General features: G+C 45.1%; 1 protein-coding gene across 3 annotated transcripts in view; it reads right to left on the bottom strand.

Annotated features, from left to right (window-relative positions):
* The window catches only part of RFX2 (regulatory factor X2), a 29,483-nt gene extending 29,006 nt beyond the window's left edge, over positions 1-477 (bottom strand). The window contains exon 1 of one of the 3 annotated variants that reach the window (XM_019472559.1): positions 349-477. In XM_019472559.1, the coding sequence (XP_019328104.1) occupies positions 349-453 (105 nt within the window). In that variant the 5' untranslated portion in view covers positions 454-477. The remainder of the gene's footprint in view (positions 1-348) is intronic. The other 2 variants (XM_009281138.2, XM_009281139.1) reach the window with 2 other exon arrangements.
* Positions 478-14,937: the final 14,460 nt, after the last annotated feature.

Below are 14,937 nucleotides of genomic sequence, written 5' to 3'. Positions count from 1 at the left end.
GCAGAGATGCCTTTAAGGACAGTTTCATTTTCTCCTGCTTTTATCGACGCACCAAATAATGACAACAGGATATTATACTGAAGCAAACACCAAACTGGCATGAAATTATTTCCTTGGGTAGCTAAGTTAAAAAATCCCATGTTTTAAAGCTTACATATTTGTAGGGCTAACAGAGGAAATATCTATGGCCTTTATCAACACAAAGTCCAGGAACAGGTTCTCCCCACTGCCTCAACAAGCTGATTAACAATCCTCTCCCCCATATAAAAACCCTGGATTAAAATACATCTGCCAGTAAAACAGGTCTCTTCTCCATGGAAACGGCATTCCCAGCTGTGCATACGTTACCTGCTGAGACGCTGGCACTGGCTGCACTACTGGAGCTTGGGCTGATGCAGAAGTGTGAAGTGCCACAGAAGCTGCTGAGTCTGATCCACCCTCTGAACTCTGCATGCTCACTGCTGGGGAGAGCAGAGGGGAGATCAGCCAGGGAAAACACAGCTACACACCGCAGCAAACGCCCGAGGAACCCGCGTCTAACAGGAACAAAATCCCAGTGGAAGATCCAGGGGAAGTGCTAGGAAGGAAGGCAGTTACCTTCCTACACAGAGGACTCTTTTTAGTTTTGGAGCTAATTTTAATACAGTATTATATTAAGAAAAAAGAAAGTTGCACAATTGTTCCACAGAAAGGAGAGGGAAGGAACAGAAAATGCATTTCTAAATATAACCGAAAAGTAGCATTGGAAAATTATTGTGTCATAGTGAGGATAACTTCAGATATGGAAGAGTAAGAGCATATTTTAAAAATAATTTTTTCTCCCCCTCTGCCTTATCATGTTTAACTATTGCAAAAAAAAAAAAATTAATCAAATCTAAGTACGTGCCTGCAGCTTAGCTAATGCTTTCATTTGGAAAGTGGGGTGGTCAATTTGGGTTTATAACCACAACCGATAATCAAACACGAATAGCAGAAGAACAGTGATTGACCATCATTTTAAAACCTGCAAACCACCCCCACAAAGAACCACCTCCACTCTCCCATCTGTACCCTTGCCCCAAAATCCCATCAGCCTCACCAAGGTCCCCAAACACAGACACGCCATCGTCCTCCGGTCCTGCTCCCATGCTGCCACCCCACAGGGCTGCTGCCCTCAGCATCTTCCAAGTCACCCGGGTCCCCCTGTCCTGGCACTCACCCAGCATCGCTCAGCCACCCTGGGAAGCATCCCAAGGGCCATGCAGGAATGTCCTGGGGACGGAGAGGCGGCACAAGAGCAGAGCTGAGCGCCTGCCCTGCAACACAGGCTCTCCATCGCCCGGGTCTCCACGTTCCCTTACGGCACTGCCCCAGCACCCTGTGTCTGTCCCCTGCGGGGCACGGGGCATGTTAAAGCCGCCTGAGGGGCACTGAGGGTTGCTGCGATGGTGCTCCCCGAGAGCAGACAATGTCATTTTGGGGTTTTTGATGTAACATGGGGGGGTGGGGGAGCCTTTTTTTCTCAGTTTCTTGTGAAAGTTCCTGTTTAAAAAACTATTTTAAAAGGGTTTCTGCTGTCACTTCAAAACCAAAAGATTCAGAAACATCCAGATTTTGAGCAGTGTCATTTCTCCTTTCTCAGCCTCGCTGCTGAGCGTAACGTAGCCTCCAAATAACAGCGTGAAATCTTTTCTGTTTTATTTCCCTTCTCCATCCAATATTTAAGCTTTTTCCTCAACTTTGTGCAAGTTAAGAGGCAAAAGGAAAAATGAGAAACTGAGGGACACTGGACCCTGCTCATTTGATAGCTCTTTGTGGTAAAAAGAAATGCAAGGGGGAAGTGAAGTTACAAAAGTTACCTGTTTATTCTCCTTCAGCCACTGAAAAAAAAACCCAGATATTTAGATTCTTCACAAAACAGGTTTTTAAGATTTTTTTTCCAGTCAGTGCTGACCCCATATTCCCATGCTACCCATTAGCAAATTACACCAATTACTCTCCCGACTTCCCTGAAACCCCACAGCTTGCAAGTCATTTTCTCTTTCACATCATCTTTCTGCATCCAGGAGGAAGAGTAGGTACAGAACCCACATAGCCACTGCTCCAAATACAGCTACCAGATTAATTTAATGATCCAGAAACAAGGTAAAGAAATTTAGTCACTATTTATCACCATTCGTGTCCCTTCGTAGCCCTCAAGTCTGCCCGTAGCAGACGTGCCCAACCCTGTTCCCTGCAGCTCTACTATATAAAGGCAGCACCTGCTTCTCCTGATCACTGCCGCTGCATGGTTCTTAGCCAAAACCTCTTTGTCAGAAGATACCAGTTGCAATTGCGCTGCGGGATCATGAAAATAATAATTCTCGCAGTAAATTAATGAAATAGCCTCCCGCCTGTTCCAGCCCAAACTTATTTGCAACTAAACATTTGGCCAGAACTGTTGGCAAAGGCGGCAGGTTTATAAAGCTCACGTGAAAATGCTCAGGCAGAAGAGAGGGGTCACTTTTAGCGTACATATTCCCCTAACTTTTGCAAGTGTGTTTTATTGTCTATCATTTGTGCCCAGGGCTCCGGTTCACCGCTTTCTAGGGTTGTGCGAGTGGAAAAATATAGCGTGGTGAGGTTACAGAAGAAAGGTGGGTAAGTTGCCAAATGTATTTTAATGATCTATTTGAGAATGGTTCTGGCAGGGTCAGATCTCAGCATTTCAGGTCTACAGAAAGGTCTCTTTTCAAGTGTAGTTATAATCAGAAAAGGACACTCAGAAGCCATGCTATCTCAAAATTACCACCTACTCATCTCTGCTGATAAATTTTGTCTTCTGGTTTCCCTCAGCGACCAAAAGAGACCAGAGAGAGGCAGGCAGGTTGGAAGATGAATTGTCTGCTGCCAAAATAAATCATCAACATTATTTTCAGATTCGTTACAAAACGCAGGCTCTGTTAATGATGACAACCCAGCCAGACACAAAGACCCCGATGAAATCTGCAGCTGGTACTTCCAGACAAGGTAGACGGACACAGAAGTACCGGACCACCAATGCACACGTACAAGACTACTTATTATTTTGTTTATCAGCGAAACATCCTGGATAAAGAATAATTCATTTCCCATTAAGCCATCCTGCACTTCCTGAGAATTGGAGAGACAGATACATGTGCGCCATCTGCTAACATTAATTCGTGCTGATGAAAAGCTGACAACGTAAACAGAATTCCTATGCTCTGCGAAACCATCACAAGGTGCTACAAAGCTTTCCTGACATCCTGGGAGCACAGCTACCCGGTGAGCCGGCACCCGAGCCAAGGCTCCAGAGGATGAATAAAGCATCAGCTTTCAAGGAGGAGAGGAAACGTGGCATCCGAAGCCTTGCTCTTCCCTCTTCTTGGGAGTTGTGCGTGCAAAGCAAGGAACACCCTTGTAGCTCCTTAATGAACACTGGTTGCTGGAGCTCGGCCGTCTGCTTGTGCAGCTCTTTGGCAGTTCTGCCACATCCCTAAAGCAAATGCCCATGAAAGGACTCGCTGCTCTCCTTCGATCTCATTTTTCACCTCCCACAGGGGAGGAAGTTTTACAGTGTTCTCGATCGTCCTCTCCTAACAGAGACTCGGTGGCTCAAAAGCGAGCCCTCCTGTTTCCCAAAGATCTAAGACCTGCTGCCTTCCTCTCAGATCTGGTCTAAGAAAGAGAGGTTCATCCCAGCCGCGCTTGCTTCCCACTCCTGCCTGGGGGAGAACGCTGTAGCTCTCTGGTAGCAGAAGTGACCGAAAAAAGCTATTAAAAGGTGTCTCCTGGCTTCTGACAGCCGGTGAAAGCCTGACAGCTTGGCAGTCCCCCTGGTACTGGGGAGTTTGCACAAACTGAGAACCTAATTAGTAGTCAACAAAGCCGCTGGTGGGTCACAGAGGGGATCAGCATCCACAGTTGACTTTCTCAGCTCCAGGGCTCCTTACCGGGTTAAGAAGAGCAAAAAGACAAGTCAATTATTTTTGCCAGGGCAATGAGCAGACGGGACCTGACCATGCATAAGGAATAAAATCGCCGTGAGAAGGGCCTTACTCAGAGGTTGGGGTTTCAGGTAGAGACAAATTTAAAACGCCTGTTGCTCAACGCGGCCGGTGATGTCACATGCAGCATCACGACTGTGGAAGGCATTGCAGAAATCTGGATTCCAGGTTGCATCATCACTGAATGAATCACGCAGATAACAAGGCTGCTGCGCTCTGGAAACTGTCTGTTTACACACAGCTATCTCGGTATCCAAGCAAACAGCGGTGACAGGAAAGGAAATACAGAAAAAACTACTAACTTCTGGGTGCTATTTCTGGTTCTGCCACCAGCTTGCTCTGTGACCTTGAACAGGATGCTTCCCCTTCCCTGCGCTTCAATATTCCCACTCCTAAAAAAGCCACAATACTCCCCTAAGTAAGGTATTTTTCGAGCACTGGTCTCAGAGGGGCTGTCAAAGTCTGAATGCATTTGAGAACGGCAAGTAGTAACATTACAGGCCTTGAGGGTTGATAAAAACTCCAATTGTCACCGTTTCATTCATAAGCCACGTTGCCTTCATGTAAATAGCCTTGCCTTTGTTAATCTCTCCTGCCTCAACCAGCTCCAAAATGCTGGGAAAACAGAGATAAGAGGAGCATTTCAAAATATTTTTCACATTCAAGTTTGCAGCGAGAGGCGGGAGGAAAGGAGGGGGTAGCAGAAGGAGATCACACAGCTTTCTCCTGCGAGTTGCCTTCGAGTGCCGAGAAGGGAAAGCGGTGGCATCCTCTGCACCAGTTTCCAAGCCCCCAAAAAGAGCTTGGGAAAGGAGGGGGGGCTGATGCGAGAGCCCCCAGTAGTGAGAAGGGTGCCCCTGGGCGCTCGGCCTGTGCTGCAGCCCACGAGCTCTGCCATCCAGGAGATGAGGGGGAACTGCAAGTATTTTTCCACAGAATGTTTTAATATAAACTATCAGCTCCTGAACACTCGAACAAAAACGTTTCGGAGCTAAACGCCGAGACCTCAAACGTCTAATAACTGCTGCTGATTAGAGCCAGAGCAGGCAATCCGCCCCAGGGAAATACTTGGTTTATTTTTCTCTGGTGCTCTGGTCCTCGCTCCACGGGACATGCAAGCACATGGCTAGCCGAGCACCGGCAGCCACCCCAGGCGGCTCGGAGACTTCAAATAAAAGAGGATTTAAGTCCCTGCCTTCCTCAGGCCCAGGGTTGCTTCTGTTGTAATTGCAGGCTGACCTACTTGGTGTTTTTATACTAGAAGAACATGTCACCATTTGAAGTGAATAGAACTCTCCCCCCTACCCATATTTTTAAGAGCAGCCTTACATAAATCAGGGGTGGGACTGGCACAGTCTTGGCTCTCGTGGGGTATTTAGGTCTTGTATTTACATATCTTTAATTTTTTAAGGTGAAAATGTAAAACATATTAGCTACCCCACACCAGCAATCAATGAATGCTTTTTTTAATCCAGAATAATCATACAACCATACCAGTGTTGCTTTCAAAATACTGAAATTGTTACTGTTTCAGCGAATCACTTGCTCATTTGAAGACAAATCATGAACTATTTTATTTAATTTGCTTTTCAAAGCTTACTTGGTCATCCTTTAATCTTATTTAAACTTTTAAAATTCCTTTATTACATCCTTTTTTTCTGGCAGAACTTTTGAAATAGAATATAATACTGGGACGTAAATGAGGGAAAGGAAAATGTCCTCGATGAGTTGTTTGTTGTTGTTGTTAAGAAGAACGGCCAATTATTCTATCTCTGGGACAAAGTTTCTCACAGCTACTTATATTTAAGCTTCCCAGTAAACCTTGGCGGGTGTTATTACCGCTACCGGGTAAGTAATTCCCTCCATTTGCCATTTGTAAATGGGCTTAACAACTTCTTCTCAAAGAGGATTTAAATGTGGGGCATAAAAATCCACCAGGAAAATGACTGCCTTGAATTACCGGAATCAATGGTAAATCAGATTTTTGATGACTGAAGGATGTACTTCACGGCTTTCATTTCAAATTAAGATATAAAGGCAGAAAAAGTTTATTTTTCCAGGTGAACCTGCTATAATTATGCTTGCCTTTTTATTAATGAGATTTAGCATACCCAACAGCCAGGATGCTCAGCTGTGCACAGTTTGTGCTCCAAGTTTTCTTCCTGTTGAACGGATCTCGGGCTGACCAGGGGGTAAAATAACCAGGGAATCACATACGGTCACATTTCCATATACAAGTACATGATACAGCTATGAATTTTTTATAGAACTCTCTTGATATCTGGTATTTTACTGAAAATAATGGGAAGGTTGTAGTTTAATTAAAAAAATGAATTATTTCTCATCTATAACATTGACCTGCTAGGATCAAAATTCAAACCCAAGTTTTTGCTTTTTTTTTTTTTTTTTGTTTTGTGTTTTTTTTTTTTTTTGTTTGGTTTTGTGCATTTTTTTCATGCTTTGAAAGGAAGACTTACATGGAAAAATAGTTATTTGGTTTCTGGAACTTTTATTCAGGTTCAGTTGGCTTGGAGCTTAGATAAATAGGAAAACCAGAACAGCAATAATTGAATTCAGAAAAAATAAAAATGCTATTTAATCATCACATTCTATATGGGCTTTAAGTGGTATTTTCTCCCCTGACTACAGAAAAAGGAACTATGGTTTTTACATTTAATAGATTCACTACTGAGAATCCTTAACGCTCTCAAAAGTGACTGAAAATAATAGAAGGAACACAGGGAATAGCAGATTTTGACTTTCCTAGCAGATGCACGCTATCCATCAACTTTATGCACCACGCTCTATGCCACATTTATTTTACTAAAGAAAACCTTGTTAAATATTTTCCATTTCATTCAACATTTTTGGCTTAGTCCGTATTTAATAATTTGCCCTGAAAAGGCATCAGTTGTGTTTTAACCAGAGCATAGAAAGGAAGTGTTTCGTTCTTTGGAAGAAGAAACTTTTTTATTTTATGTGAATGAAAATGCAATCGAGTGAATTATACCACCTTAGAGCAGAACTAAGGCAAATACTTGTATCAAACCCAGCTTGCCTCCTGCCTCCACATGCATCCTTTAATCGCCGCTGCGCATGTCTCCAAAGCATGATAGCTCCAAGAAACAACAGGCGTTCCCCTGAAATTCCAATCAGGAAAATATTAATTTATTTTTCCATTGCCCATAAAACTCAGAAGCCGGAGGAGCGCACAAGCAGGCACTTGCAGATGGCCAGCACGTGGCTCTGAACCGAGACCAAGGGCCACATATGCCCCCATCTTTGCACCCTCTTTGGAAAAACATGATTCCAGCTCACCCATCTGTGAAACCAAAAGAAACTCTTCGCTTTCGGATGGCTGAGCCAAAGAGAACCTGCTCTACCAGCATCCGCATTTAGGAGTTATCTTTTCCTTCAGACCATACAAGCGATGCTTGGAGAACAAAGCTCCCAACACGGCTGTTAGCAATGGGTGCAGCTCAAAGCATTTGGAAGTCTGGCTGCTTAGCACCTGAACTTAATCCTTGTCCAAAATGTTGTACGACTGGCAATCGTGATACTAGCTTGACTTAGGAGAGCTACAGTATTTCCTGTTTTTTTAACTGCTCTAAAAGCCTTGGAAGAAGAGCCTGCTATTCTGGCTTTCAGAGGGAGCAGGTTAGGACTGGACAGACTCTTGGCTCATCAAAACCTTGGCCTCCACACCAAAACCCCTCATCCCACGCCGAGGACAGTCTGTAACGCCTGCAGCCACGCGACACCGAGCCACCCCACAGAGCCTGGGATGCTGTGGGATGGTGCCCGGCATCCCCGCTAGCAGCAACAAGCACTCGTGTACCGTTCACATGCCGAGGGCTGGAGCAGCATTCGCCTTTCGCAACCAGCCCCTCCTAAACCAGCATCCCCTTCCAGCAGAGGACGGGGGAGAGGTTTGGGCCATCTCTGTACTCTGAGCAGTGTGAAGGTGCCCTCACCTCACCCCCATCGCAGCTGAAAGCGAGCTCTTCCAGATAACAGGAGCTGGCACTTGAGCCAGCTCACCTAAAGAGTGTCCTGAACCGCGTGTCGTAACCTTTAGCCTTTTAATAAGCGGTGGTAAGGGGAGGGGATGGAAGGGGGAAGCAAACATGACAAGGAACTTGATAATAAGCTGATTCTGGGAAGGCGGCTTATTACATTGCTTCAAAATGTTATAAACAGAGAAGGCACCAGAGCCTTCCACTGATTTGGTTAAATTAATTTAAAACAGAAGCAAACACTGCTTGTCTAAGAGCTCTAGTTACCTGGAAACACAGATAAACCCAAAACACGCGTTTCAAGGGCAGCAGGCAGCATAGCTGTTTTTTTCAGAAACCTGGTCCTCATGGAAAAATACAAATTTGGAAATGGCTTTTATTAGCAATAGTTAATAATATACCAAAATACAAATATACACCCAGTCTTTAATCAGATTTCATGGAATCAAGTCAAGTAATAGAAATATACACACACACATCACTGTTGCGTAACAGCAGTTCACTAATCTTTGCTGTTTCTTTAAAAGTAACTTTCAGAGAGGCAGAAGAGAGCGAGGAATGTATCTGTGCTGGCCGTATTATTTGGAGTTTCCTTAAGAGCCAGCTGAGACTGAATAGCAGAAGCCGTGATGGTTTAATGTTGCTGGCAGCAGCAGCCTGTGGACAAATCCCATGTGCACAGATCTCAGACCTGAACATGGGCAAAGTAATGTTGCAAACCTCCCTCCCATACAAAAACCTGTCCTATTTTCTTTCTGGGTTAATAATACGAACGCTCTCCAAGTGTCAAAAGCCGGGACTGAATTCCTTCAGATCTGAACGCATCCCTTCTGGTGCTCAGAAATGCAGGGGCCAGCATACAGCCTATTTATTGCCGTGCTGCATTTCACCCTGTCTCCCGCAGACTTACCTGCACGAGTCCCAGCTGCTTGCTCTTAAGTCCAACAGCTTCCAGATTTTCAGCCTAGCACAACCCTGTCAACAAGTGCTTGAAACTCCTTGTTTCTCTCCTATTAACTAGCTAAATCTCAACTTCAGAAAAGTTTTGCTACAAATGATGCTACCCCCAAAAAAAAAAAGTCTTGATATCTGCTGAGCAGTAAGGAAGCTTTCACATCTGGAAGGAGGAATTAAGAGTCACACACTACCCTGTACTCCATGTCCAGGCCTTTCAGATACTGGCTGCAACATAGGCATTGGTGCTATCTGGCAAAAGCAAGCACAAGTTCCAGGCTCAAATTAGTAATTCTCCCATATTTTTAATATGTGCACTGTAGGGGTTTCACAGGGCTGTGATTCAACAGGGGAAATACAGTGTGTCAAGCAAAAATCTGGCACAAAAGCATTTCAAAGGTTCCTTTCTAGGACAAACCTTAAAGTTTCAATCATCAACCAAACCAGAACATCTGCTTACTTGACCCCCGCAGTCTGTAACTCTGCTTCTGTGTGCTCCCAGGACGATCCCAGGGACCTGGGTACAGCTAATCCTCCTCCGACTGGACTGGGCTCATTTTGGAACAAGGAACTGCAAACATTGGTACTCGACTGCGTTTTTGCAAGACCCGCTTTTATAGCTTGTCCTATGGCAGAAAACTGTGGAATATGTCACTTATTTTAATTAATTCCAAGAGATCAGCTTAATTTAAACCTGTATGTTCATCAGCCATCACTTTTTACTTGTTTAGACTAGACAAACCTTTCAATTTAAGTGCGAAGTAGGAGATTTGTTGCAGTATTTCATTTAGATGTGGGGCAGCAGCAGCAGCTGTTTCCCTCATGCCTATCCAGTGAACAGCAAATACAGAAGTAACCGCTGCCAACACGGTCCAGTATATTGTTATTTATTTATATAGCACCATTCACAAGCACTGTGGTACTTAACAAAGTTAAGCAGAACAAGCCACAAACATAAACTGTGGCCGTTCAGAGAAGAGACTTCATCTTAGATTTTACAGCAGCAGCTGAGTCAGTGCTCCGGAGGTCTCCGGGAGAGATTCCACCATGGAGCGGACTGAAACATGGCACGGGGGGATAAACAAGTGGTCACGAGCGTTACGTGTTGCTGTGGGTTTGTACTGGGTAGTTTGAGAAGCCAGAAGGGAGAGTTGGAGCAAGGAGAGAAACAAGAAGTGGTCACTTTTCCCTCTGGAAGGCAGGTAATGCCTGGGCGGCCATGAGGAGGAAGAGGAGGAGGGCTTGTTTGCTTTCTCCTGACACTAAGGGCAAGTTTCTTTGTCTCTCTCAAATGTCTGCATGAGCTCTGACTCCGCCATCCTTCTGCCTGCACGCGAGATGCTCTTCCAGGCTGTGCTAACGCGGCACGCTCCTGGGGAGCATTGCCCTGACCAGGGGCTGGTGCTACTGGGGAGGAACCGCCACAGAGGTCTGGGCTCCGCTCCTGCACTCCACAGAAAATGGGGTCTCGCCCTTTACGTGATGGTGCCACACCAAAACAGCCTCATGGGGATACGCAAACTTCTCTCTCAAGAGTTTGGGATTTGCTTGTTGATGATTCTGCTTCTACACGTGCAGTAAAACTGCCCCAAGTTCAAAATCCTCATTGCCTAAGTGCATTTGCAAGTGCGCTCATCAGAGTCACGGGCTGGCATGGGGGGTCCCAGAACTAAACTCACAGTTGTTATTCAACTGTCCCATCGCAGCATTCAGTGCATGTTTCAGCAAGTAATGGGACAGAAGCAATTGCTTTCCAGACCAGTGCACTGCTACCAGTGAAGAGGGGGAATGAGCTGGGGTTTTTTCCTGTGGAAATTTAAAGCCTCATACAGCTATTGGTGACTGGTACTGCAGACTCCAGGACTAAACAGGACCCCAAATAGAAGACACAAACTATGTAGACACGCACAATTCTTCCTGGAAAGGCAAAGAAATGAGTAGGCTGCTTTAGATGCCCTAGAAACGCAATTTGGGAATATGTATTTGAATATTCTGCACTTGGAGAAAGGCACTGCTGTATTTTTGGTGAGGACAGTAGTAGGACAGACCATATTCTAGATTAATGGGAGAAGATAAAGGCTTGCAACAACTGTACACTGCTCTAACAGTTCGCACTCTCCCAAAGAAAGAGAATTGACTGTTACTGAACTAGAATTAACCAAGTTATATCTTCTATCCAGGCAACAAATTCCTGTGGGCAGTATTTTTGGCCTGGAGACATGAGTGGGTGGCTTTCCGACAGACATCTCAGCCCGCTAAACCTTCTGTCCGCAGTCTGGCCGGAGAGGGGTTCAGATAACACCCAGAAAACAATTTTTTTTATCCATTCAATAAGTGGGCAAGGCAAAGCTGCAGACTTAAAAGCTCATCCTCCAGCGCTATGCTGACGGATCCAGATCGTGCTTAGAGTCCATCAAGCCAAGTGGGAAGATTTAAGTCTTTTTGAATCATAAACTAATGGGGGGCGGGTTTTTGCTTTGAGGGGTTAGGGGGGCAGGGGGGACCCCCCCCCTCCCGCACGGCACAGCCGACGAGCCCAAGCCCATCCGAAGCGGGGTGCAGGCGGAGGGAGAGGCCGATGCCGGGGGAGGATGCGGGGCCCACGCTGTTTGGGGAGCAACAGCGGTTGCCAGGGGCGACGCGGTCCACTCCCGTGTCCAGGGCGCGTTGCTAGGCGACGCGAGGAGCGCTTCCCAAACCAAACATCCCCATCCCCGCTCCCTGCCCGCTCTCCCCGCCGCGAACGCACACTAAATATGTCAGCGAGTATTTTCAGAAGCCCGGGAGGACTGACAAATAATTTCTTTGCTATAGTAACTGTGAGGGGGGAGGACTGTGGGGTTTGGTGCTTTGTTTTGGTTTTATTTTAATTGTTAGTTCAGAATAAACGGATTAAGAGGCTGGACAGCGTTCTTCAAAGCAGATGCCCAGGAAAGGAACCTTTTTTTTTTTTTCTTTTTAATTTTTGTTTTTAAAAATATTATTAAGGCGTTAACCTCTTTCGGAGGCAGTAGTAACTAGTCATTACACAAACCCCCGTGTCCCCAGTTCGCTGCCCAGGGAAGCGCCGCACAGGCACCAGCGGAGCGGCAGCACCGCATGGCCAGAGCCACCCACAAACACACAAGTCCCTGAGCAAGTACTCTTTCAACTCCCCCCCCCTATTTGTAGATTCCTAGAAATTTCCCAGCAGAATTTAGATCCCTTTAAAGCAGGATTTAGCTTCCTTAAAACAGGTTTGCTTTTCTTGGTGGTACCTATGAGTCCGGGGAAAGGTAGTCTGGCTGGGAAATGAGCTTTCGGGAGAGGGCATGTGTGGTTTTTGAGCGTCCTCTGATTTGATGAAGAGGAGAAACTCACCAGAAAGATGTTTTCTTCTAGTTCCGTGAACATGGGAAACTAATTCTCTACTTTGCATTTTTTACATTAAAATTTGAGGCAACTAATCATAAGCAAAAATTTATAAACACTCAGAGGATTTTAAGGGAGGGCTTGCTCTCTGTGGAAATAAAGACTAGAGATAGGCTTTTGTGGGGCTGGTGGAAACGGATCATTGTCCTGGGCGCAGCTGTACGATCTAAAACATAAAAGTTCTGCTGTGCTTGCTAATCATCATGAAGGCCACATGCTGCTGTCACAGGCTCCCAAATTCAATAGGAGCAGAATTCGGGCAGAATTTGTCCCTCCAACTTTTAAATCTAAGCGTAGGCATTGGCGTCACATCAGTTCACCTTCGCAGTGATTAACGATAAAGCTTAGTACTGACGTTGCTGATTTCCAAGTGTGGGGTGCTTTTAGTGCTTCCTTTGCAGCACGTTTTCCCGGCGTTTATCTGCTAATGGCACAGTCCTCCAGGGCACTGCAACAGAACTGCAGCAAGGCATTCACTTCTCTGAGGCAGATGCCATGAAAAGCAGAAATCGTTCATCCACTGGATGAAACATAAAAAGCCGTAGTACTGGGCACTTTTTAAATGAGGTCTTTAAAAAATTCTGTTCTTTATTTACGGATTTTTTTTTTTTCCCAAACTATTGCTGACCTCAGCCCCCAAACTACTCCTTGGTCTTCTAGCATTTGATTGCATTTATCTCCTTCTCGGGGGGACTCGCATGCTTCTTGCATGAGAACAGTAGACCCAGAAACATTTTGAAGGAGGCAGCTGATCTTTTTCTTGTGATGTTCAGAGCGGCATTCAGCAGAGAGCAGACACTCATGCAGGGCAGCCAAGAGTTCGGCATAGCTCAACAACTTAAAAATTACAACTGAAAATTAAGAAATGTCATAACTTGAAGAATCTGCCCAGCAAAGGGATAAAATACACATCGTTTGCAGCTATGTGAGGTGATCTGGTAGCGTTTGCACTCAGTACAGAAAAAAAGTAAATTCAAAATAAGCTCCTTTACCTAACAGGATCCTTGCCCATCCTACCTATGGCCTTATGGTAGACTTCAGCATTGAAATCTCCAAGCTGTGTGAAATACAGTTAAAAGATACCTTAACATTGCAACATTTGGCCGAGTAAAGGACTTCAAGAGATAATTGTGGCTAAGAGGAACGTCTCTGCCATGACAGCAGAAGAAGCATAGATGAACGTGACCAACCTCTTGATAACTCTGGTCTCACTCACATGCCAGCCTGCAAGGGAAGCCAAAACTCGCTGTCTAGACCCCTTCACTCCTTGGTCCCTCCACCAAAATTACTAGAGTGATATCTTTGCTGGCATTGACCCAAGCTATCAACTCATTTCAGAGTGTACAAGAGGCTAGCTGCCCTGAAAGAGCCACTATTCTTATTCCTTATTAAGATGGATAAATTAAGTCCAAGATTCTTCTCATTCCATTCCTTTCTGCTAAGTGCCCTCATTCCTGCTTTAATATGCTAAAAAGTTACCGCTGGGATGAGGAAAACACATTAAAATTGAGAGCTGACACCTCTCTTATCTCAAGCGAGGATGCTAGCGGGGGGTTTTTAAGGTTTCAGTTGCTGGAGTCCTGTTACTCCCACAGAGCTATGCCTGACAAGAAAAAGGGGTTCGAGCTTTCCAACTTTTCCTGAAAAAGTAAAAAGAACCACCCAATTTCAGAAAGTCACTATTTAAACAGTCAGCCTTCCCTATTTTTATCTCCTAGTGGTTTTTAATCCAACCTTATACTTTGGGGAATTTCTGGCCTCATGGGAGAGGGGGCAGTTTATCTGCAATCATATAGCAGCTCAAGCCCCCGGTTTTTTCAAAGTATCTTTCTACTTTTGCTTTCCAGAAAATGAAATGCACATCCACTTCTTGCAAGAACGAGAGCAATGTTAGAAGCGTTAAGTGTGACTGCAGGAGCTATTTCCAGTCCATACAGCATTTTACTGCATGTGCTGAGCAGTATATTGAAGAGACCGTGAAATGCTAACGATCTCCAGACTGCTAGAGATACAGTCCTAAATAGAAGGAAAAAGTCACTTTGAGAGATTTTTTTGCCCATTCCATCTCCAGAAACCATACAAAACTTTAACACCTCCCTTTGGCTAAAGCTTTCCAAGTTACACTTGAAAAACTGAAAAGGAAAAACAGATGGGGGTGGGGGAGTGGATAGAGATGATCCGACAGAGCTAAAATATCCATTAGTGGTAAATTCCACCATCTCCTCCCCCTCCCAAAAAAACGGACTGCATGGGTCAGATTCCACCCGCAAACCCAGAAACCGGCTCCAACCACATTCACTCAGCCAGCCCTTTTTATTCTCTTGCTTGTCTAACTGGCTGCTAGGCAACCTGAGCAGCATTGCTGCTCATATGCATTAAGTATTAACTATTATTTCATTCCTTCCCCCCCTTTCTACAAAAAGGCAGCAACCTCAATTCATCGCAGACGGATCTTTTCCCAAAAGCAAATGCTGGCTAAACTAAGCTGGAAACAGAGTTAAAGCCGTGTAAGGGTTGAATATACCCAGTTCGGCTATACAATGCTCTTGATGCAGGCGCGATGGGATGCA

This window comes from Aptenodytes forsteri, unplaced genomic scaffold (assembly GCF_000699145.1).
Source record: "Aptenodytes forsteri isolate BGI_AS27 unplaced genomic scaffold, ASM69914v1 Scaffold308, whole genome shotgun sequence".
NCBI lineage: Eukaryota > Metazoa > Chordata > Aves > Sphenisciformes > Spheniscidae > Aptenodytes > Aptenodytes forsteri.
This window is presented reverse-complemented; position numbering and strand designations above follow the sequence as displayed.